We start from the raw sequence: 25,842 nt of genomic DNA, 5'->3' as shown, positions 1-25,842 counted from the left end.
TGGAGGATTTCACATGAGTGACAGAGGAATGGAACAGAGCTGATGAGCCCAGACTGGGCTGTGAAGCCTGTAGGCTCAAAGTAGGCAGCTGGGCCAATCTGCCAACCCACCATGTAGACGACCAACTACTGAGAAAAGAGAAACTAAAACCCAGGACAGATGGGTTTTGATGGTGACTTGTTGTGCAAATAAAGTGAGCTTTACAACCACTTGAAAAGAGGGAAACACCTGGGAAGGACAGGCCTGGGAGATACAGTCTAATGGGCTTACTGTCCCAGGGCCAGTTTGTGATCACTGGATTTCAGAACAGAAGATGGGGTAAGGGGACTTAGAAAAGTCACCCTCCATGACTCTTGGTTTCTCTTCCTTAAACTGTGGGGATTTGGACTAGGTAAGATCCAGACTTCATTCAGGTCTGGCACTCTTGGATCCTTAGCATCTGAGAAAATCAGGATTGTGAGTGCTCGTGGTTTGCCTTCTCCACATGGGTGGAATGCGCCGCCCTAGAAATCTGGAAGGCTGGCCGCTCACGGTGGGGAACCTCTGAACTCCTTTTTTACTCTGGGTCACTCCTTGAAGTGAGGCTAGCAGAGCAAAAACGAGTGAACCCTTCAAAGGGCCCTGCCTGAGTGTCATTCTTAATTTCTTAGCCAGAGGGGAAATTTTCCCTCTTTTTTAAGCTATGTCTCTCGTAACCAGTATATCAAATAACCTGGTATTGATTGCTATTTCTAAACATAGACCCTTGGATTCATCATATAATCTAAAACTTGGCTTATTGGTCACGATATTCTTTAATTCACTAATTACGCTGATTGATTTTCAATGATGAACCAGCCTTGCATTCTGGGCATAAACCTCACATGGTTGTGATGCATGATGCTTTTAATATATTGTTAGAATTGATTTGCTAATACTTTGTTGAGGATATCTACTCTATATTCATGAGAGGCACTGATTTGCTTTTTCTTTTCAAGTGTCTTTGATCTTGATAATAGGATAATGCTGATCTTATAAGATAAATTGGGATGAGTTCCCCTCTTTCCTGTATTTTGGAAACAATTGTGAATTGTTATTATTTCTTCCTGAAATGTTCGGGAGAATTCACAAGTGAAACCATCTGCATGTGTAGTTTTCTTTGTTGAAGTTTTTTGTTTTTTTGTTTTGTTTTGTTTTTAAATTAGAAATAAGATTTCTTTAATAGATGATTCAGGATACCAATTTTTTTCTTAAGTGAGTTTTGGGGGTTTATATGTATCAAGGACATGGCTCCTTTCACCAATCCCAAACTCCAGACTTGTCTATCCAGTTCCTTGCTGGATATCACCACTTGGATATTCCACACCTCATTTCCAAAGTTGACCCTTTCCCCCCTTCCTCCCTAGGGTTCCTCTGCTCACAGAACGACATGACCATCTCCTTACCTGCCCAAGCCTAAAACCTGGGGCTCACTTCCTCTCTCTTCTTCACTTCCTATGACCATTAAATCCTCATGTCTCTGGCTTCTTTCCACATTCCTTCCCACTGGCCACCACAACACTCTGAGCTCCTTTATGCGTGGGGATGCTGTCTCTAATTTTGCCTCTAACATCCCCTAGGAAGTAACAGTTTCTCAATAATTATTGATTAATGAATGCATATTTGTTAGCTCATATTTTTCTTAGATGAATAAATTTATTTAGCCACATATTTAGCCTCCAAGTATGAGAATACCATTACATCCATTCATCCAGCAAATACTGGTTGAGTGTCTGGCACTGTTCTAGGCTTTGCAGATATGATGTTGAACACGTTAGACTGGATCTTTGCCCTCATGGAATTTATGTTCTAGTTGATGGAGACAGATAAAAGCAAGCAAACAAATCAGAAAAGTTCCGATAGTGATGAAAGAAAACAGGGTAATAGGCTAGAGAGGACTGGGAATGGAGAGGGGACTGTTTGAGGAAGGGTGATTAGGAGAAAACTTTGGAGGGAGAGACTTTTGGAAGATGGAATGAAGCGAGGGAACCAGCCATGCAGATTTGAGGTCAGAGCATTCCAGTACAAAGGCCCTGGGGCAGAAAGTAAGCCAGAGCATAGTATGCCATGCTGGAAATCACGGTCCAGCCTGAGGCGCTAATGATAGGGAGGGACCGCATCATGTGGGGTCATAGGCATGGTATGAAGTCTGGATTTTATCTTAAGTGCAGTGAGGAACCATGGAGGTATTTTAAACAGAGGACTGGTTATGATAGCTCCACTGACAAGTCTTCCTATGTTTCCTCTTTTCTTCCAAAAATTTCAGTTGTCCCTAGAAATTTCTTTTTTTTTTTTTTAAGATTTTTCTTTATTTATTCAACAGACAGAGATCATAAGTAGGCAGAGAGGCAGGCAGAGAGAGGGGGGGAAGCCAACTCCCTGCTGAGCAGAGAGCCTGATGCAGGGCTCGATCCCAGGACCCTGAGATCATGACCTGAGCCAAAGGCAGAGGCGTAACCCAATGAGCCACCCGGGTGCCCTAGAAATTTCTTACTAGAAAAGCTGCCCATCGCATGAACTTACTAGAAAAGTTGCCTATCGCATGAACTATCAGCTTTCTATTTTATTAATGTAAATAAAATTGACATTGGGTGCCACCTTAGGGGATGGAGGAAGGAAGAAGGTTCTGGATCCTCTACAACAAGAACAAAGTTGTTGCTTTACTCATTTTACAAGATGAGCTTCCCTTTCAGATTTCTTTGGGAGGGACAAGAGTGTTCCATTTATCCCTCTCTGCATATCCCCCTGTCTTCCAATTAACAACTGTAGGGGCAAGGGGAACCTCCTTCTGGCATGTACTTCCTGTGTGTTCTCTACCTCCTAAAGCAATTTGTTGAAGGCAAGAAAAGACAGAAGAATGTGCTTTCCTAATAGAGGTGGGAAAGCGTCTGCCTGAAAGGTCCTAGAGGATGAGCTATGTGGCCATTTGCATAATGAGGTGGCTACAAACCCCGCAACACCTTTCAGGGAAGGTATCTGTTTGGCATTCCTTAGATGAGGCCATTGCAACTGATAAAAATGTCCAGTTTAGAGCACACAAAGGCTTGGGTCAGGGAGCCCAACAAGCCTCTGTCGTGGGCATCTACGCGAACGGGTCAACCTCCTCCTTACCTAATCTCTATCTCAAAGGATCCACATTTGGCCTTCCACTGTGCCCAGGAACCCATCCAGCCCTTGGCATGTGAAGTGCCCGGAGAGTGGGTTTCTTCCCCATGTGCCCCTGGCTCCTTCTGCTGCAGCCATAACTAACAGCTTTTGTTATCTGAGTGTACCATCTGTGCTCCCATCATAGAATTTTTACCTTCTCTCTGGAAGGCTCCCAAACCTACCTCTTGCCCACACTCCCTTTGCTTAATAAATTCCCATTCTTCTTTCAGATCTCAAGTCAACTACCATTCCTTCAAGGGAGACTTTCTTGACCCCCTCAAGAAAGCGGGGGGGGGGGGTGTCTGAGCCTGGGTGGGTTCCTTAGATGTCCTCAAAGAATCAAGTTCTTTTTCTTTCAATGTTTGAACTCAATTTTTTTATACTTTATCCTTGCCTACCCATGACTGTTTGATTAACGTCTACCTCCCCCTACTGGAATGTAACCTTCACGCAGGTAGGGACAATGTCTATTTTTGACCATATTTTAGTCCCAACAGTGAATCCAGTGTCTGTTAGATGGCAAATGCCCAGTAAATATGCACTGTGAAAACTTAATGTCTGCAGCATATAAGGGAATTGAGACTTAGGACAGCATCTCTCCTGTTCTAGGATGTGGGCCCATCTTATGTGGGCCTGCACGTTTCCCTTTACTACTAATAAAAGTATTTTCTCTTCAGTTTTACTGATTACCTTGTGTAAATTATATGAAGCATTTTAAAGAAATGCTACAAGTGGTGGGATTTGCAGGTGTTCCTGATTTTCTATCCCTCTCTTTTTCCCTGTTTCCCCCCCTACTTTTTATGTATATACTGAATTTTCTACATTGAACATATATTACTTTTAAAAAATTGATTTGAAAAAACTCTGAAAGTAACTACTTTTTAACTTTAAAATATGGAGCTTTGGGGGTTTTGAGCTGGCATTAGAGAGAAGGAAATGGACTCCTAGCATGCCACGTGGTCTAGCAAGGAATAGATATCTGCATAGATTTAACAACACAAATCGTGTATGCTTTTGCTTTGTTTTGTTTTCTTTAAGCTACACTGAAGGATAAGTTACAGATGCAGAAGAAAATACAAATGTTACAAAAATACAGAAACAGAGAAGTAAAAGTGTAGCTGACACGGGGTATGAGTTTGTGGAAGTGTTAGAAGTGAAGTTGGGGATGTTAATTTCCACATCTTGTACAGACAGAAGATAGTAAATACTGTTACAATAAGAAGCCATAGTGGTATAAGTATATTATCTCTGATTACAACAGAAGCAACAGAGGTAATAAGTAACAATCAACTATTAAAAGGAAGTAAGGGGAGAGATGTAAATGAGCTGAAATCTCATCTTTCCAACTAGGGAGTCAGTAAGTCATGTCTAGAGCTGCCAATTAAGAAACAGAAGCTATCCGCCTATTATTAAGCATCATGGAGAGAATGACGACAAGGGCTAGAAATAGAAATGATGAAAACAAGTTGCCTTGGGGGCTGGGATACAGGTGGGAAGAGGTGCAACGGGGCTTAGAATGATGATTCTCATCATAAGCTCATCTGTATTATTTGATTTATCATGTGCAATTAAGAACAACTTAAATGGAACAAAATGAAGAGGTAGGATTAAATGGTCTCTGAGGGTCTTTCCCTAGAAGCGAGAACCTATACCAACATAATTGCTTCGTTCTTCAGGGAAGGAGAGGCAATGAGCACTTACCGAATGCTAACTCTGTGCCAGGTGCTTTGTACCCGTCATCTGCTTTGCACTTCAGAATATTCTAGGACGTAGACTTACAGTTTCCATCCTTTAGGCCAAGGCACTGAGACTCTTGGGGAGGTGACATTTCCTACCCAGGCCCATGTGGCGTTAAAGAAGCAGTAGGGCTGACAGGATTAAGGGCAAAGGGCGCTTCACTTTGATACCCCTGGTTTCTCCATGGCAGCCCATGTGGGCAAAGCCTGAGGAAGTATGGATTATTTTCCCCCCTCATGATACATACACATGTTGGAAAAAAGAAGTAAAATTATCAAAAATAGAAACAGGAGAAGATTACTTAAAACCTCATTACCTGAGAAGCTTCTTAGTCTCACTTATATCTGATAGGATCATATCATTTGTTGCTGTATTCACTGGGTTTTTAGTTGTAGCTACTAACGTTCCTTAAACTTAAAAAGTTGTGACATATACAGGCAGTTTAAAGAATGAAGAGTCTTGAGCCACATTCTAGCCCAAGAAACAGGGAATTACTGAAACCTCTCTTTTCCGATCCCCAGAGGTAACCCCCATCCTGAATCTGTCTAAGTAATTTCTTTGCAGGCCACTAATTTTCAGAGATCTGCTGGTTTGATACTAAGGCAAACAAGAGGACCAGTCAGGTGGCCAATTTGCACCTATAAATTAATTCTTTCTCCAGCCTCCCAACCTCTACTCATCCTTATCCTTCCCTCAGAGCCCCATTCAAGCTTTACCTCCTAGGAGTCTTCCAAGACCTCCAGTCTACAGTGGTTTTCTTTTTAAAAACTTACCCGAGTCTTTATTAATTCAGGGCCCCCACCAAGCTGTCTGTGGGCTAAACGGTCTAATCTAGCCCCAGTCCAGGGCGCTAAAGTCTGTGATTCATCCCATGAAAACACTGACTGAGAGAGGGTCTTCTTGGAAGGACCAGCTATATTCAAGACCCACATTTGATCTGACATGAGAGGCCAACAAGAAGAATATAGAGAACATAGGTATATCAACTAGAGATCAAGCAAGATCTAAATCGAACACTTTCTTTTGGACTAGGATATAGCCTGAGCAGAAAAGAAATCATTCATTTCAACAAATGGTAGTCATGTATTTTATACACAAGTCTCTCGGCAAGATGCTGGAGACACAATGGTGAACGGGGCAGACCTGATGCATGGTGCTTATCAAGATGATGAGGAAAACAAGTAGATGGAAAATCATGGGAATTGCTACAGTTGGGGCATGCACGGGGCTAGAGCTATACATAAGAGGGGCAACCAACCCAGGCTTTTGGGGAGGATGATAAGGTAGGCTTTCGGGAGAAGGGAACAGTAAACTGAGACCCGACCCAGGGAAGTGTTGGACAGGTGAGGGGGAACACTTCCTGCAAAGGCCCAGGAGCGAGAGGGAACAATAGGGTAAGGGGCTGACAGCTGAAGAAGACTGAAACTTCTGGTGCTGGGGAAGGTAGTATGAGATGAGGAAGGAGGGGGAAGCAGGAGGCAGATCAGGAAGGATCTTACAAGACCCACTCGGGCATCTGAATGCCGCCTTGCTGGTTTCCATCAGGGAAATTGGCAGTTTCACCTTCTGGCTGTGAGAGAGAGAAAGGATTTCGGTAGGGGGTAGTGGGGGGGGGGGGGTCGGAAAGAGGTGTTGAGATAGTCGGAGCAAGAAAGAGTAGGGAGTGGTGGCAAAGGAGACAGAGAGGAGGGAGCAGATGTCAGAGACGTGCTGTAAGATGGGAAATAGAAGCAGAAAAGGAAAGGACACCCACGTCCACCTGTTGACAGGGTCTGAGGACACAGTGAGTTTGCAGGCAGCAGGGAGCTGAGATCAGATGTGGGCAGGATGAATGTCTGATATCTGTGCACATCCAAGAGAAGATGTCTAACGGGGAACTAGAGGTAACGTGTGGGGCCCTAGAAACTGGGGAATGGATTTGAACTTGGGAATCATCTTCATGAGGATGAAAACTGACTCCAGGGGAGGGAAAAAAAAGTGAAAGGGCAGGTGTGGGTGGGCATTTCTCAAGGTGACCAGACCCTTACACATACTTCAGCTCTTCGGACTCTATGAGACCAAAGAAAGAGAGGGTGCAAAGAAATCAAAGTGGGACAGATAAATTCTGGACACTTTGGTGTCCACCTGAAGAGAGATGACAGGCCACCCGACAAACCAGGTGTAGGGAAGAAGGTTACTCCTATGCACCTGGTGCTGCCCCTTCCTCCCTTCACCAAACATCCTCTGAGCACTTGCTCTGTGATCTGACACATAGCCTAAGAGCACAGAGTTGAGGATGGGGTCCTCCACAGGGTGCAGAGGGGCCTGGATGCTGCAGGAAACTCTGAGGGCAGGGAAGACCAGAAAAACTACATTTGAATGACGTTTCCAATGTAGTGGGGGAAGAGCTCAGGACACCTATGACTGGGAAACAAAGGGCTCTGAAGACTGGGAGGTGGGACAATGACACCAGGTTCCTGGCAGAGAATAGGCCTTTGGTAAGGTGTGTGCTGAACAGAGCTGGTGAGGGCCCTGGGATGGTTCGAGAGAATGGGCCAGGTCCTGAACCACAGGCAAGATGCAATCGTGCACTCACAGGCAGAGGCTGAGGGGGACAAGATCCAGATCAGTGTGAAGAGAGCAGGAAACCATCTGCTGGGGCTCCTAAGAGAAGGGTAGGCTGACAGGGCTGCAGGCAGTCAGAAGTTGGGCTCTCGGTCTTGCGGACTTGCAGAAAAGGCTGGGCCAAAGCCTCTTTGCTCTGGGAACAGGAGAGAAGGGACTCACGGGAGCTGTGGGCCTGCTTATGAAGCCTGGTGACTTCACCTTCATCACCTCACTTGAGACAAAGATCATGAAATCAGAATAGGTATTCCCTTGCTATCCAGAAGTAGAGCGTTTGAATGAAACCTTTCCTAACCCCAGTGGCACAAAGCAAAGCAACGATCCCTAATTTATATGGAAAAAATTTGAACATTCCTAGACCTTAAAAACAATCTCTCTGGGGCGCCTGGTTGGCTCAGTGGTTAAAGCCTCTGCCTTCGGTTCAGGTCATGATCCCAGGGTCCTGGGATCGAGTCCCACATCAGGCTCTCTGCTCAGCAGGGAGCCTGCCTCCTCCTCCTCTCTCTCTCTGCCTGCCTCTCTGCCTACTTGTGATCTGTCTGTCAAATAAATTAAAAAAAAAATCTTTAAAAAAACCCAACAACCTCTCTTAGGCTTCTTTGCTACCTCAGGACACATTTTTCTAGGGAATGTGCAAAATAAATTAAGATGAAACCCAGACAGAGCACAGTGCAGAGTGCTGGCGGGCTGATGCTAGGTTCTGAGTGTAGTTGCTGGGGCAGAGTTCTGTGGGGGGTGGCGGGGGGGCACTCATGCTGCCTCTAGAGAGACTTGCTGCAAAACAACAGCTGAATGCCGCTCTTGCTTTTCGCCCTTTTTTTCCCCTGAAAGCAATATCCTCTTTGGATTTCTTGTGGTTAGTGAAAACAGGAACCACTATAAGATACCATTGTAAAAGCAAAGTGGCAGAATGTGAACTTTCAAAGACAGGGGATCCTTGCCCTTGGCCCCAGCATTTTGGGGGTATGGAAAATAAGGCTGAGAGGATTTCATCTCTTCCTTGGACTCTCGTAGCTATTATGTACGGAGGCAAAACTTGAACCCAGGATTTCTAAATCCAAAGATGCACCTGGGAGTCAGGCTAACATCACGCTGGGATAAACGCATATAACTCAGCCTTGCCTTTTCCCGGGGCTCTTGATGCATTTCTGGTCTTATTCTGTGTAACGGTCTCCAGACTTAGTGACACTCCTTTAATTGTAAGGCACTGTGTATTCTTCCGGATGTGGGCAGAGTAAAAGAGCTGAGATCTCTCAGAATTCTCTTGCTGACCTGGGCCTGGCCACTGGGCCACCTTCCTAAACCAGCCTTATCCTGTTCTTTCATTTGGCTCTACTGCCAAGCTCTACAGCCTTGAGTGAGACACAGATCCTTCTCCTGAGGACAAAGGCAGGAAGAGTGAGTGCCTGTAGCAAGTCTCCAAATGGGAACGCTGACTTTTTTTTTTAATTGCAAGTGGCCATTTGGAACCTACTGGGTGGTAAATATTCTTACCATCTGAGTTTCCCTTACTCCTCATTAGGTCCAGTGGGCACCAACCCCCACAAGACATCTCCTTCCCAACCACTGAGCTGCACACCCTACAAGCTGGGTGTTACGAGGGAGGGCCTGGCCTTGCAATGTGGCCAATGCAACAGCAAAGGCCCCAGGCAAGGATGTTCATTGCAAATCACTGGAATGAGAAATCAGCAGATTCATGGACTAGGAAAAAATGGAATTAAGTCTGAGTCTTCATTGGAACAAAGACCCATGGTCTTCCTTGAATCATGCTGTCTTGAAACAGAACCAGCTGACTGGTTCATAATATCCAGCTCATGTTCTACGCTTTGCCATATTGCCTTGTTGTCTATATTGGACTTTGCATCTGACCAAGACGACGTGGGCATCTTGGTTGCCTCCTAGATACCAAAGCAGGATGCATTCCGGCGCCGAGAGGGTAGGACGCCTGAGCAGGTTCCAGGGGTCTTGGGCTACTTTGCTTTCTTTGGGGGATAACGTCATCTTGTCAGGGTTTGTTTATTTTGGGGGAAGGGGCTAATGATTTCCAGCCGAGGTGACAAAAAGCACCGCCCAGGATTGCTAGGAGTGGTTTAGGAAGACAGTATCCTGTCCACCCAGCCTAGCGGGCGCCACGCACGCCACAGACACCAGAGACTGACTATTTATAATGATCGTTTTCTGGTAGATGTATTTGGTTCTTTAAAAATCAATATATTATGGTAATATTTCAAAAGAAAGAAGGGAAACATATCAAGGAAGGAGTCCTTCTCACGATTTGCAGCAGGCAGCATGAGGCAAACAGCGACCCTGGGGTCATCTCTAGTCCCACCCCTGACTGAGGCAGTGGCTCCCTTTGGAGAGGATTTTGACAACACATTCAGACTCAGTGGGATCGATTATGACTGCCTGCCTTGGGCTAGCAGAGGAGCAAGGGCACTGAAGTTAAGAATTTGTTATCCTTGATCTCTAAAAACCCCCAACCCCACCAACATTCTAGTTACTTTATATGTGTTCATTGAACTGACGTTTGTCACTTTCTTCTGAAAATTCACCCAATATTTAATTCAGGCAAGGACTGTACCCTGAAAAACTGTTAATTTGGTAGATTTTCCCCCAGGCTTTACTAAGATACAACTGACATACAAAACTGTGTAACTTTAAGGTGCACAATGTGATTTTTCTTTTTAAATATTTTATTTATTTGAAAGCAAGAGAGAGTGTGAGAGAGGGTGAGCATGAGCAGGGGGAAGGGAAGAGGAAGAAGCAGACTCCCCACTGAGCAGGGAGCCCCACGAGAGGCTCGATTCCAGGACCCTAAGATCTTGACTGGAGCCCACGGCAGACATTTAACTGACTGAGCCACCCAGGTGTCCCTGTGATAATTGGATGATTGGGAAATTGTTACCAGAACACATCTTTCACCTCATACAATTACCCTTTTGTATTGTAGTGGTGGTGCTGGGGAGCTCCTATAAGATCTACTCTCTCAGTGGTTTTCAAGTATATGACACAGTATTGCTAACTCTGGGCGCCATGCTGTATGGGACATCACAGCAGATATGTTTTTAAAGTTGCTACTCTAAGCTTCTTTCTTTTTGCTGCTCAAGTATTTATGCTCATTTTTGGAAAAAGATGAAGAAGAAGAAGAAGGAGAAGGAGAAGGAGAAGGAGAAGAAGAAGAAGAAGAAGAAGAAGAAGAAGAAGAAGAAGAAGAAGAGGAGGAGGAGGAGGAGGAAGAAAGAAGGGAAAGAAAATGCCCATGCATTTTTTTTTTTAAAGGAAGAAATTTATAATCCCACCACCTAGGGGTCATCACTGATAAATTTTGGGCTTTATCCTGTCAGGTTCTTCTACACATGTTAACATTTAAGTATGCACTTTAAAATAATGAGATATGGCTCAGTTGGTTGAGCATCTGCCTTCGGCTCAGGTCATGATCTCAGGGTCCTGAGATGGAGCCCTGCATCGGGCTCCACACTCAGTAGGGGAGTCTGCTTCTTTCCCTCCCCCTGCCCCTCCTTCCCATTCTTGTTTTTTTTTTTTTTCTCTCTCTCTCTCTCTCAGATAAAGATCTTTAAAAAATAAAATAATGGAGCATAAAACACCTACTCTGCTGTAATCTCTTTTCATCCCTTAGCATATATTATCAACATCTTACAGAACTTCTCCTTTACTGTTTGCTTTGTCTTTGTTTTTGTTTTGGCCTGGAGGAGTCTTATGCTTCCCCACACCCTTGCCTGAGTGACACCCTACTTCTCAAACTTATTCGATAGATGATTACCCACTAAAGTACTGGCTATCTTTCTCCAAACCCATCTCAGCAGACTTTGTGTTTTTAGTGGCACTTTTAAAGATCAGGTAACATTTCAAATCAAAAGTCTCTAATAGGAGAATTTCAGACACTGATGGAAAGGGGAAAGGATGCTTTTGTTTGGGGTTGGGGGAGTCCTCTTGGTGCCCCTTGAATTATAACACCAAGGAAGTCAATGCCAATAAGCATAAGGGTAGAAGCCAAGGATGGTAGGATCTCACCATACCCTGACCAAGACCTTCAGTGCACCTTGGTTTTCTTATCTGTACCCTGACCTTCCAAGTCTGCTGTGAGGCTGCACTGTGCACCCAGGGACAGAGTGTATTAAGAGATGAATGAGGGTGGGGGATAGGCATGGCTGAATCTTCTGGATCTCGTGGGTCATGGCTGGGAGCTAGAATTTTAAGTACGAGGAAAAGCCACCTGTCAGTTTTAAGCCAGAGAGTAACATGATCTGATTTATAATTGTATGAAGGTGCTTTTGCTGCTACCTGGAAAATCAGCTCTGCCATTTTCTTCCCTAATGCCTTACCTACTAGTAAATTCCACCCTTAACAAGAATGGAAAGGCAGCAACCCTCAAAAATGCTGGGCTTGAGACATTACTCTTAAATGGCACCTAGGGAAAGGTATTATTGTTTTCTTTTCCCTAAAAGACCCTGACGTAGAGAGAAAGCCTCCCCACTGCGGCCCTCGGGAAGAGGGCAGCTGACATGGCTCGCTGGCTATTCACTCAGGGCCACTCACAATCCCGTGCAGTCTCTTTCTAATTTGGACCAGACAGCTTTCCTGGCTTCATCTGCCTTTCCACGATTCTACACAGATCTTTCCTGCTTATAAATCAAATGGACGGGCAGCAGGAGAGTCCTGGCTGAGTTTAGCACTGGCAGATGCCTCTATAAATTAAAAAAAAAAATGAGGTCAGAAGTAACTCCTAAGCATATGTTACCAAAAATAAATCTTACCCACTAGCAGAAGTAGCTGGAAAAAACAAAAACCCTCATAACGTTTCTTCCTCCTTATACACTGTGACCTTGTCTGCTTAAGTGATCCTTTTTCTTCTTAACTTCCCAGATTCCATAATGAAGTTTCTTCCCCCCACTTCAACCCTGTTATGAAAAACACCAAACCTATAAAATACCCAAAAGAACAATGCACATCCTTATAGTCTTGACATAGTCAGAGTGACCCGTTCTTTTCCCATTTCTGCTTTGACTCCGTGCATTTTACTAAATCACCAACAGCAAGTAGAAGTCATTGTTTTCCTGAGTCTTTGCTACTTCAGCAGTAAAACTGAGAGGATCCTCAGTACTGTGAGCACAGGCATTCAAAGATATTCTTGATATCATATAAGATGCAGCTGATACTACAATGTCCTTAGTTGTCTCTAAAATGTTCCTTTTATAGCCCCCCCTTTCTTTTTTTGGAACCAGGATCCAACCATAATGGGTTTTCTAAAGTGTGAAGAAGTGTGACTGCTCTACACAAAAGGAATTCAATGAATTCCTTGCTGGGGAACTGCTGTATGCTCCTGCTACCACATGGGGCTCTCTGCATGGGGCTCTTTCTGGAAGGAGCTAGTGAGTGACCATTGCCGTCAGGCCACTTTTGGACTTAGTGAGTGCCATGCTCATGCTTATTATTCCTGCTGCTTAGGACAACTCCTAACACCATACGGCTATGAGGGCAGTGATCATGAGATGTTAATAAGAACCAAAAGCTACTGTGAAACTGCGCTCTGTCAACAGAGCGAGTACAAGTGAAGATGTTTTGGAATTGGGTTGCAAACATATTTTATTGTAAGGGACCCTCATACAAATTCTTCAATGGATGACTACTTTATTTTCTGTATTGGCTTCAGTTTTAAAATTTTTTCTTTGCTATTAAAACTCATGGACCATGAGGAATTTCTTTCCTTCATTTCATTTTTTTGGGGGAAATATTTTTAACTAGTGATTTAAGTTTTGGGTTGTTTTTTTATTTTTATTTTTTATTTTTTAAGTAAACTCTTTGCCCAACATGAGGCTTGAACTCACGACCCCAAGATCAAGGGTTAGATGCTCCACTGACTGAGCCAGCCAGGCGCCCCTGACCGTGAGGGATTTCCACCAAATACCACAAAACCTCATGTTCCCAACTCACTCAGCCTGAGGCTAACTGGAGACATGATTTCTCTTGTGTAAAGGACACCCTACAGATTCAGGATACATAGTAAAAAAAAAAAAAGTGTCAATGTGATCTTACACATGTTGGATTTACGTACAACATCATCAGATGCTACCTTTAGGCTCCAGTTCTGGGTGGAAAAAACTATGTATCAGTTTTAGCCCATCTCCTAAAGGGAATCATCAAACCAGTCTCAGAACACTATTTTCCTAATATTCTAAGTTTTGAGGCAACAAAAAGACAGTTACACTAACACTAATATTTTATGTTTTTGTCTTTGTCAAGCAAGTGTGGAGAAATGAGCCGGGAACTGGAGGCTGAGGACCCCCCACCCCCTAGGAAACCCCACTCTGGTATTCTGGTGGGAGGAGTGTGTGTGGGGCAGGGGAGGGGGGTGTACAGGGCCTAACCAGAGAGCCCAGCATTCTAAACATTTCCTTATATGGACACACATGGATGGTTAGTGAAGTGTTCCTTGCATGCTGATGTTAAGCCCCAAAGGTACAGGGCCCTGTGAAGCAAGCAACAAATTAGGCTTCCCACACCCAGCTTTGCAGAGAAAGCATGAGCTCCAGCTTCTAGCCCTTCCTGGCCTGGGATTCCAGGTGCAGTGGAAAGCCTGACGGTGATACAGTCCATCTGCTCCTGCTCTGTGGGGCCCTCACTTCCAGGAGTTCTTTGTAAACCTGGCCAAATAAATCTGTGATCTTATCCGATTCTGTGCATCTGTGGGTGTGTGTGTGTTTGGGGGGGGTCTTTCCCCACCAATCTGCTCCTCAGTCGAATAATGCTGTATGTTACCATGTCTCACCTCTGCTCTTTCTCCCTGCCCCCTGAAGGGTCAAAGGGAAAAAGAATTATGATTCTGGATCAGAGTCATGTCTGGTCAGCTGGGAAAGATCTACAGCCAAGAAACTGGCTTAAGACGTAGCTCCCACCACCACTCCCTGCCCCCAGTGCATGTCAGTGTCTTCTAAGGCTGGCATTTCCTAAAAGGTGGGTATTGGAGATGCAGGGAAATGATATTTAACAACATTGAGTCACGGTGAGAAAGTTCTTTCCTTCTCAGTTTCTGACAACTGCAATGAGAAAGTCTCCATTTGGTCCCAGCACATCTAACCCCCTCCCTAACATTTGCTCACTCCATTTTTAACAGACAGCAGGCCTCAGGCTCAGAGGCCTGGGCAGGTAGTAGCTGGAATTACATTACTCTGTTATATTTTGATTGAATTTATTGCTCTGGTTGCTTTCTAATGATGGCAAGAGATAATTTTTTTTTTTTGTTAATGAAAGTGATATAAAGCATCCTTTTAAAATAAACTTAAGTTACAAAGTTAATTTAAGGGGCACCTGGGTGACTCAGTGGGTTAAGCCTCTGCCTTTGGGTCAGGTCATGATCTCGGGGTCCTGAGATTGAGCCCTGCATTGGGCTCTCTGCTCAGCAGGGAGTTGCTCCCCCCCCCCCCTTCTGCCTGCTTGTGATCTTTCTCTCTCTGTCAAATAAATAAATAAAATTAAAAAAAAAGTAAATTTAAATAAAAATATTTGCAAACGAGGGGGCCCGGCGTCTGTAGATACGGCAAGAGTTGTGACAACACATCAATGGCTAACCTCTGGAAACCCTGGCTAAGAAGATTCCTCCTAAACCAGGGGTTCCCCATCCTGGATGCACATTGGACTCAGGCGTGGAGATTTGTGCCTGGGGTCTCAGCCAGGGCCTCCTCGGGGGAGGATGCAGTACAGGGGATGCTGAAGGAGCTCTGTGAGCGACTGTGCTGAGTAGCCGCTGCTGGGACCATGACACCACTTCCTGGAAGCCTGGAGACATCTGCTCCACAGTAACTTGCCGGGGGATAAACTGCATTCTGACCCCCGAGTCCTCGGCTTATAGGCATTTCTATCCTTGGGGGCTCCCCACAGAAAAGTCGTCTGTCCAGAACTGAATAACCAAGGCTCTAATTTCTTGGCAATTACTGGCAAGTAATGAAACAAACAGGACATGTCTCAAGGACTGGGTATGGCTTTGGATTAAGGTGACTGGCCGTCTCTGTCTCAAACAGAATAGTGTTACTTTGGAACAGACTGGAGGATAAACAGGGATGTTTTTACTTGTCAGCTAGAAGGGAGCTAAAATGCCCCTCGTTTAGGCCATAAGAGCCCTGTGTTAGGCATGGAAGATATGAAAATGACCTTCAAACAGGAAATCTGTCTTATCATTTCCTCCTCCCTGTTTCCACCATTTTATACCCTTATCACTCTTTTGTTGTAGATTGTGGCTGGTGGTCCCCCATTTTTTTTTTTTTTTAAGATTTTATTTACTTATTTGACAGAGAGAGAGAGATCACAAGCAGGCAGGGTGGCAGTCAGAGAGGAGGAAGTGGGCTCCCTGTTGAGTAGAGAGCCCTATTCGATTCCAGGACCCTGAGATTGCGATCTAAGCCGAAGGCAGAGGCTTAACCCACTGAGCCGCCCAGGTGTTCCCAAACTTTTTTGATCACAGCTTACATCAGTTAAATTCTGAGCAAACACCTCAACTGACATGTATTTATTTGATCAACTCTGGAGAGCTGTCATTTTTGAACAGTGTGTTAATAAATAGGAAGGTTTAATTTCTTTCTTATTTTTTGAGTAACAGGTTAAAAACGCTGAGATCATCTTGCCTCATCCCTGGACAGCTAATCTTCTATGCTGTAGACTGAAGGTGTTGACTGGAAACGGTGCCATTAGGGAAGGGATCCTATCCAATGACCTCTGAGTCCTGAAGTCCCACACACTGACTGGCCCGTGGCGGGGGTGGGGACTCTCAGTCATGTCTGCAGAATCTGTGACTCTCACCAGTTGGACCAAGTTTGATGAAGCTAGTGGGTTTGTTTTCTAGATTAGGACATAGCTGAAAAAAGGTCAAAATACTTAAAAACTGTAAAGCCATGGGGTATCTGAGTGATGCAGTCAGTTGAGTGTCTGACACTTGGTTTCAGCTCAGGTCCTAATCTCATGGATCATGAGATCAAGTCCCGAGTCAGGTTCTGGGCTCAGTGTGGAGTCTGCTTGAAATTCTCTCTCCTTCTCCTTCTGCCTACCCCCTGGCACTCTCACTCATTCTCTCCCTCTCTCAAATAAATAAATAAATCTTAAAAGACAAACAAACAAAAAAACTATAAAGCGGTGTACAAGAAAGGTATTACTGGGAGTCAAGGTGCCTCCTTTCCACAAAGCCTGGCTCATGTTCAATCTAGAACATCACTGGGCTCTGAGTCTGGGCAGAAGACATGCTGCTTGCAGGTGGGCTGAGGGGTGCTGCTTAGTGGTGCCTGGATGTGGGGACAGAATGTGCTTCCTCAGTGGCTGGAGGGGTCTTTTGTCAGGGCGGTGGGAAAAATAACCCTGGGTCAAGAGCAGGTAGGAATATGGAGTGAGGGTCTGAGATGGACAGTGAAGGGTGGGCTTTGCTGTTTTACTCCCCATGCCTCAGGATTGTGTACATTTGTCAAATGTATGAGTACTTCCTCTTAAGGGAAAAGAAACAAAAATATTTATTGCACAAAATTCAAATAATAATTAAGAGTGTAAAGTGAAAAGTGGGAGACCCCTATCTCCTGCTCCCATCACACCCCATGCAGGTAACTACCCTTCCTAGCTCAGTGAACGTTACTCTTAACTAAACAAAGTTAAAAAAATGAAAAGTTAATATTAATAAAATTAATATTAATTTTTATTATTTATTAATAAAATTAATATTAATTTTTATTATTTATTAATAAAATTAATAATATTAATATTAATATGCAAGGATACCCTTCAGAATGTGAACAGTGGCTATCTTCGTGTGGCAATGTGGTTTCTGTTTTCTTTTTTCTGCTTCTTTGGGTTTTCTAGCCATGAATTCATTTCAGTTATGCAATAAGAAAAACAAAATTAAAGGAAAAGGACTATAAAGTGGAAGCAGGAGAGAGAGGGGTCAGATGTGGTGCTGGAACCAAAACCAAAACAGAAACCAACAACGCCATGGGCAAGGCTCTGCCGCGCAGCCCACTGTCCCTGAGTATGCTGACTGTAAGCATCTTTGCTTCTCACTCCAACTAGCTGTAACCCTGGGAAAGTCATCTCCCTCTTGGAGCCTTGGCTTCCTATCTACAAAATGTGGGATTGCGCTAGATCAGTGGTTCTCAACAGGGGGAGGTTTGTTTTGTCCTCTAGAGGAGTAACAGGCAGTATCTGGAGACTTTTTCTGGTTGTCACAATGGGGGAGGATGCTACCAGCACCTAGAGAGAGGGTAGAGCCCAGAAATGCTGCTCGACATCCTATGAGGCACAGGACAGATCCCTACAACAAAGGGTTATCTGGCCCACACTGTGAGCGGTGCCAATGTTGAGAAACCTGGCTTCCACCGTGCTCGGTTCTGTGAGTTTGGGCCCGGCCTGTCCTGGAGCCTCCTGTAAGAGGAGCTGTGCGCTCATGACTGCCCAGACTCTGGCTGTGGCCCACTTGACAGGAGAGAAGGAATGAGCAACAGGGCCCAAGGCAGGGAATGCTGGAGTCCTGCAGGGAAGTCCTGCCATCAAAGGCAGACAGGCCCTCAGACAGGCTGTCTTCCTTCCAGGGCCGGGCCCTCCCTTGTTCACGCAGACAAACAAGGGAGGGCCGGGCCCTCCCTTGTTCACGCAGACAAACAGGGCCCTCTTCTGGCGTGTGTCCTCACAATGAACAATGGGCCGGTGGCTCAAAAAGCACACAAAATTTGAGCAAAGATTCCGTGACTGTGCAGTATTTCCCTGAAGATCACCTTACGATCTCTCAGGGTGGGGGATACTATGTTAATAACTGAGTTTCCTTCAAAAACATAACAGGACTTATAAATAGATACCTAACAAATGCTGATTCATTTCAGGCTAGACCCAACAAATATTGAAGAGGCTACAGCGACTAGACCCTCTGTGGGTCCCTGATCATTGACGTACAGGCCGACACCACCATGGGGCAGGGAGAAGCAGGTCTTTCCAGTCGCCTGCGCTGGGACAACTGGGGAAGGAAGGAAAATGCGTTTCTACCTCCCATGAAACACACACATCAACTCCAAGTGGATAACAGACTTAAAGGTCTGTCAAGCCTCAAAAGGTTAAACTCTAAGACTTTCAGAAGATAACACATCTTCATGACTTTAGAGTAGGAAAGATTTTTTTTTAAACAAGTCACAAAAGCACCAACCACATAGGGGGAAAATGATAAATATACCAAGTGTTAAGAAGTTCTGTTTATCAAAAGACATGCCACAGAAATATATTTACAATTCACGTACCCACAATATATCGGAATACATATAAATCAACAAGGAAAAGATGACCTGATTTAAAAACAGGCAAAAAGGGGCTCATGGGTGGATCAGTGGGTTAAGCCTCTGCCTTTGGCTTGGGTCATGGTCCTGGGGTCTAGGGATCAAGCTCTGCAATGGGCTCTCTGCTCAGCGGGGAGCCTGCTTCCTCCTCTCTCTGCCTACTTGTGATTTCCATCAAATGAATAATAAAATCTTTAAGAAAAAAAAAAAACAGGCAAAAATATTGAACAGGCTTTCTTTCACAAAAGAGGCTGTCCCAATGGCAGTGCCCTATGAAAAGAGGCCCAGTATCCATGGTGATCAGGGAAATCAAAGCGATGATGAGATATCACAACACACCCACCAGAATGGCGATGACGGAAAAGACAGACAGAGCCAGTGTTCATGAGAATGTGAAGAAATGAAAACTCTCCCACATTGCTGAATGAGCAAATACATTGGCACAAACACTTTGTAAAACTGTTTGGCAGTGTCTGGTCACACACTGACCTAGCCATTCTACGACATGGTAAATTCACCTAATAAAGGGACACCTGGGTGGCTCAGTTGGTTAAGCAGCTGCCTTCGGCTCAGGTCATGATCCCAGCGTCCTGGGATCGAGTCCCACATCGGGCTCCTTGCTTGGCGGGGAGCCTGCTTCTCCCTCTGCCTCTGCCTGCCATTCTGTCTGCCTGTGCTTGCTCTCTCTCCCTCTCTCTCTGACAAATAAATAAATTAAAAAAAAAAAATTGACCTAATAAAAATCAGAGTGTAGATCTACCAAAAAAAATGGACAAGAACATTCAAGGCATCTTTGTTCATAATAGCATCACTATTCACTCTGCAAACAGCCCAAATGCCCACCCACAGTAGCACGGATGATTTGATTAGTCTATGCAGTGAGAATCCTGCATATTCCATATATTTATGTATGTTATAGACCATAATTAAACACGCCAAGCAAACAACCTTTTCACAGGTATAGAGAATTCCGTACTAATACTACCCCCTGGATTTTGAGAAATATTCACAAGCACCCAACTGGAAGAGAAAAAAATATACCATTGTGGAAGTAATCAATCTTTTCAATTTATATTTTGCCTACCTACAAATTAATGATATAGTAACATCTTGGTTAAAAACAAAAAGGCAAGCCACAGAATGAGAGAAGGTATTTGCAGCAAAAATTCTGATATGGAATCCCCAATCAGAAATTCTACAAATCTATTAGAAAAAGACAATGTGAGATGAATGGGCAAAAAACTTCATATTTTGGGGCACCTGGATGGCTCAGTTGTTAAGCTACTGCCTTCAGCTCAAGTCACGGTATCAGGGTCCTGGGATCAAGTCCCACATCCGGCTCCCTGCTCAGTGGGGGGTCTGCTTCTCCCTCTCCCTCTGACCCCCCCAACCACCTGCTTGTGCTCTCTCTCTATCTCAAATAAATAAAATAAATAAAATCTTAAAAAAAGAAAAAAAATCTTCCTGCTTTGTGCTTTTCAGTATTCTTCCAGTTTTTCTGTTATTATTAATTTATTTAGGTACTACTATTTTTTGAATTAATTTTTAGTTTAATAATAATACATGAAAATACTTTCCTTGTAAAATATTAGACATTCCAGATAAAATTAAAGTCCTGTCGACCCCTAATCCCAGTTTTCTCCCTGATACCTAGAGAAAAAGACTGAACTATTTGGTATACTTTTCCCCCTAGATTTTTGTTTGCAAGGCAGTGGTATTTTATGGGTTTTATTTCTTGTTTATCTTACATGTATGGCATCATAATGTGTGTTTTGTCCTGTGATTTTTTTTTTCACTCAGTACCATGTCTTTCAGCATTTTCTATGTGGGCATACACAAAGCTACTTGAGCACCTTACTCTTTTTAACTGCTTCCAAGTCCTCCATACTGGTAGACGTTCCACAGTTTAAATAGTCCTTCCTCCGTGGATGGTCATTAAGGCCCCTCCCTCCCTTTCTTTTAGTGCTGGTAGTACCCCTCTTTAATTACAACAGTGCATACATACGTCATGCCTCATTATCATCCTAGGAAGCACTGTCTGGTTTGTGGAGTCCCCCAGTTGTAGAAAGCACGGGCACAGCTCTGGGGAGCCCTAGTCCTTGCTATGTGGGCCTCCGTCAGGCCAGGAATCAGTCCTGGAAACCGGGGCTTTCCTTCTTCCACCCCTGCTGCTGACGCGCCTGGGGCCCCAGGAGAGCGCTCCCCTCTCTGGTTCCCACTGCCTCACATATGAATGGAGGGGATGGGACCACAGGCTGGGGCCTCTTGGCTCTACAGGTCTTTTATCCTGAGTGTCCTCTTGTCTGCAGTAATATATGCAAGTGACCACCCCGACCCACAGGGATGCCTGAGAAAAACTTTTCCTTTCCTTGTATCCCCATCAATAAATAGTCTGCCTCTGGGGGCTTGTACAGGGGAAATTTAATTGGTGCTCCCCGGGTCACAGCTCCTCGTGAGAGAAGGTGCTAACAGGAGACACATAGGCCCTGAAGCCTTCCTGAAGCCTGAACAGAGCAATGTTTCCTCCTCATCTTGTCCCTGTGACTTCTGAAGACTAAGTTGCCATGGCAACTCGGGCCACTGAACCGTATTCAAAACCTGTTCCCCTAAAAAGGAACACTTAGCCGTCTCGAGAGTCTATTTAAAGGGGAACAGAGAGGCAATTACCCCTTACGGAGGGGGAGCAAAACCGTGTGCGTCTCTGAGCCTTTCTGAGGGGAAAGGTCTGCGAGAGCAGATGGGATGTGTCCCTCATAGAGGTGGGCACCCCAGGATGGAGTGAACCGGCTCACTCCGCACGGACGATGAGGACAAGAAGCAGGAATCTTCGGTTCTCATTCTGAGATTTCTTCTCTGGCTTCACCTGGGTTCTGCCTCCTCCCCAGCCCCTTCCTTCCCTCCTGCCCTCTCCATGCACCTCCTGCTTCCAGAATACTGGCCTGGGTAGCTGCAAACAGCCTCGGTCTGCTTATGGTCAGTGCTTCTCCGGAGGCTGAAAGGGCCTTTCACCAACAGAAACCGACCCCCTCATTCTCCATCTCAGGAAACTCCAGTGGTTTCCCGCCCAGGCCTGAGGCTACCTGCCTCTCCCTCCTCAGCTACTATCTTATCCCCTTTGCCTCCCCACTCCAGCCGTTCCACGGTTCTTTCTCTTTCTCGAAGACATTAGGCTCCACCCTCTGCAAAAGCAGCTCGTCCCTCCGACACCCAGCACTCACTATCCTGTTTTGCTTTTCATTCTTTAACAGCACGTCACACCCTCTGCCTTCCCAGTCTTGGGTTGTTGACTTCTCCAGTCGTGCTCCTCTAGGGAGCTTAAGAACCTGTAATTTGTCTCCCTCACCCGAGGCCGGTCACCCACAAGCTAGCACCGGACTAGCAATGAAATGAGGGGGCTCTTGGTCCCCTTGCGCTGAAAGAGGCTCCCGCTGCCTCCTGGGGATTAGGCCTCTCCCTTTCCTTCCAATGCTCCGCTCCACTGCACCTGTGCCCCCAGGGCTGGAGGGCTGTGAACCCCACAACACGGAGGGAAGCAAGCAGTACAGAGCACTAGGGAGAACAAGAAGGCAGCCTCTGTGCCCGAGCCATGAGGGCTGGTGGGGGCAGATGAATCGTCAGGCGGGGAAGGGTGTGCTGGGTCCGTGTGGGCCTGTGAGGTCGGGGAATGGCGAGGTAAGCTTCTGTGCAGTGTGATAACTATGAGCAGTTATTTAGTTCTTACTGTATGCACTTTGCATGCTTTCTCTCCTTTGGCCTCTGAGCTACCCTGCGGGTGAGAATGGCCACCTCCCATCATGACCAATGAAGAAAGTGCTCCAAGCTCTTCCCTCAGCCTGGACCTTCACCCCTGGTTCCTCACCAGGCCAATTCCTGGTCATTCTCCTGGTCACCTCCTCAGGGAAGTCCTCCTTCTCCCCCAGGACCACACCAGGTTCTAGCTTATGTTCCCATGAAACCCTGCACTCCTCCCTCCAAGCACTTGTGGTAACATACACACAGCATCTCTGTGTAAATACTTGCTCAGACTGAGTCTCTCTGCTACTGTCCAGGGACTGGCCACCACTATATCCCCCAGGGCAGTGCCTGGCCTGTGGCGTCCAAGTGGTTATTATTTAATGAGAGGATGGAAAACTAAGCCTGACTGGGTGGCCAAGATCCCGCAGCTGGACAAGGTGGGGCTGGGACAGGAACCCAGGTCTGCCTCGCGCCCATCCTGCCCTCCTCCCAGGGTTCAAGTGGTCGGAGCTGTGTAAAGGCAGAACCGAGATGTCGGGTGTGCCCGGCACGGGAAGAGCACGAGTCTATGCCGCAGGCCTCCCGGGCAGGGTGCGCTAGAGGGGCCTCAAGTATCTGGTTGAGGGGGGGTTCCCCACTGCCTTTGGGCTCAGGACTCACCAGAGCTTGCTCTATGAGCAGGCAGAAGAGGATGGCATTGCCCACCTCCCTCAGGCTCTGGAACACGTCTGTCTTGAGCTCTGCATACTCAATTATGTCCTTCAGCTGGTGGTGGAAGAACTCCAGGATCCCTGGGGGACGAAGGCAGCTGGTTAGCGGGAAACTGTCCCTGCTCTGCCAGGATTATGGGAAGTGCTGACTGAGCAGCAGTCCCAGGCCTGAGTGGGAAAGCGGAAAACCATGCCTCTCCGTATCTGGGCCAGGGGTGAGATTTCTTTCAGGACTCAGGACTAAAGAAAGCTCAGGAGGCTGGCTCAAATCTTTTTTGGGGCAAAAGAGACATGCACAAATAAAGCATCCCTAGATTTCTCCCAGTCCCTCCAAACACTGTTAATGATCCTGATAATGGCATGAATGAACATTTATTTATAAATGTTAGGTATTGTGCTAAGCACTTTTCTACAACCTCTCATTTAATACTCACAAGAATACCATGAACTGGGCACTTTTATTCATTTTCAGATGAGGCTCAGAGAGGGTAGGTGGCATGCCCACAGTCACACAGCTAGTAAGTGGGGCAGCTGGAATTGAAAAACCAGAGCTTTCGAGTGCAAGACCTTTTCTCTTCTGAATCACACCCACTCAGCACCAGACAGCTTGGTTTTTAGGAAAAAAACACCAGGTGCCAAACTCACAGCCTCAATCTTTCCTTATCCCCCAGGCCCCAGTTTCAGTCCCTGCGCCATTCATTCTTAAGGAAGGAAAGAATGATTCCTCTGCTCAGAGGCAGAGTGGCAAAATCTGTTTCCTGACGCACCTTGGAAATGTCACTTGCGCCACACTGGCAACACCTGCCTCCCACAAGTGGGCAAACGGAAAAGGGACCCTAGAGGTGCTGAGTTAGGAAAGACCTTAACAAGCAGACTGTTCTCCTCTCTAGCCTCGCAGCAGTCCCATGAGGTGGGTCCAGACACATCATTTACCTTCATCGGGGAAGGTGGTACTGTTGCCCAGAAGTAGGTCAAGGCTATCTAGCTAGTGACAGGGGCAGGACGCAAACCCAGGGCAGACCCAACTTGTCTGCATGTTAGAGAGGTGAACATTCCCTGGGAGAGGGCCAGGCCCCCTGTCCTCCCGCCAACGTGGGATGGGCCTGCAGGATTTCCCTGTCACTACCCTCTTTCCCTGGAGCCCCTCACCCACCTGGGGAGCCATACTCGTGCCGGGGCAAGCGGCAAATCTTGGGCATCACCTCGATCAGTGTTTTCACGTACTGGAGAATGGTTCCTTGGAGCTGACAAGAGAAGAGGGCCACGTGCGTGAGTAACCACTGTTCCTGTACAGGTGCATCTCTGGACTGAACGCAGGCTACTGGGGTGTATGGGGTTCCGCTGCGGCCTGTGGGCCAAGGCTAAGGACAGAATGTTTGTGTCCCCCTCCCCAAATTCATATCCTGAAACCCCAACCCCCAATGGGGCGGCATGTGGAGACTGAGCCTTTGGGAGGTAATTAAGTCATGGGAATGGAGCCTCATGATGGAATTTGCACCCTTGTGAGAAGAGATTAGAGAGAGGGGAGGACACAGTGAGAAGGCAGGGATCTGTACACCAGGAGGAGGGTCTGCACTAGAGACCTACCCCGATGCTGACACCTTGATCTTGGAAAGCCAGCCTCCAGCACTGTGAAAAATCAGTAGTTGTTGGTGAAGCCACCCAGTCTGTAGTATTCTGTTCTAGCAGCCTGAGCTGCATAAGACAGGAAGGCACTGCTCCTTGGGGGGGGGGGGGGGGGGGGAATGCACAGCCCCATCCTCCTTTATACAGAAAAATGGGCCCTTATGAGACAGAAGAGATAGCTGTCTCAGTCCCTTAGGCATAGAGACTTCCAGGAGAGCAATTTCTAGGCACAGGGTCTTTCCTGGGCATCGAGGTGCTTACATAGATCTAAGATCTAAAATGTCATGGGCCAGGGAACTGTGGAGCCTGAGGCACGTTAGGTAATTTAAACACAGACAATCCATAGGTTTGTCCAAGGCAGACACCTTAATCTGTTACATTTTCGGGCTTTACTCTGGCTTTAGCTCCACAATCTGTAACAACTCATGGCTCTACACAGCTGTCCCCAGAGGGCTGGAGTTAGCAGGTGAATGCTCCTTCCCACTTCCGGCATGGTTATTCATCACTTTGTTTACTTCTGTTTCGTCATCTCCAAATTTCGGGAAAATCCAGAGTGCCATAGGGAACTAAATGAAGGTTCTGACGATCATATTTGGGGCGGACATAGAACTCTCTTGAGGCCAGTGCAGTACTGCAAGTGTTTAGCAAGAGATCCCAAGAGAGAGAGGCATGGTGATTGATTAGAGATGTCTGCCATGAGCATGGGTTGGGGGGAAATGGTGGCACGCGTGTCATGGATCTGTCATGCTCAAATTAGAAAACACTACATAGGAGGACAGTATAAGCAGTAATTAGTAGGCCCTAATGGTCCAGATCAGGATTGCTGAGTTCAGCTATCAAGCACAATGAGTGAGCTCTGGGTCAGAAAAGGAGAGGCAAAGCCACAAGGTCTGAAGGTACACAGAAGTGTCACAGAGTGCTAGGTAAGAGGAACCCGGAGATAAGGACACAGGATT

General features: G+C 46.0%; 1 protein-coding gene across 3 annotated transcripts in view; it reads right to left on the bottom strand.

The window, feature by feature from the left end:
• The window catches only part of CYFIP2 (cytoplasmic FMR1 interacting protein 2), a 124,914-nt gene that overhangs the window by 13,428 nt on the left and 85,644 nt on the right, over nt 1–25,842 (bottom strand). For all 3 annotated transcript variants that reach the window (XM_047729268.1, XM_047729270.1, XM_047729269.1), the window contains exons 25-26: nt 24,414–24,504; nt 23,211–23,341 (exon numbers count right to left, since the gene is read on the bottom strand). In XM_047729268.1, the coding sequence (XP_047585224.1) occupies nt 23,211–23,341; nt 24,414–24,504 (222 nt within the window). The remainder of the gene's footprint in view (nt 1–23,210; nt 23,342–24,413; nt 24,505–25,842) is intronic.

Source organism: Lutra lutra, chromosome 5 (assembly GCF_902655055.1).
Source record: "Lutra lutra chromosome 5, mLutLut1.2, whole genome shotgun sequence".
Classification (NCBI taxonomy): Eukaryota; Metazoa; Chordata; class Mammalia; order Carnivora; family Mustelidae; genus Lutra; species Lutra lutra.
This window is presented reverse-complemented; position numbering and strand designations above follow the sequence as displayed.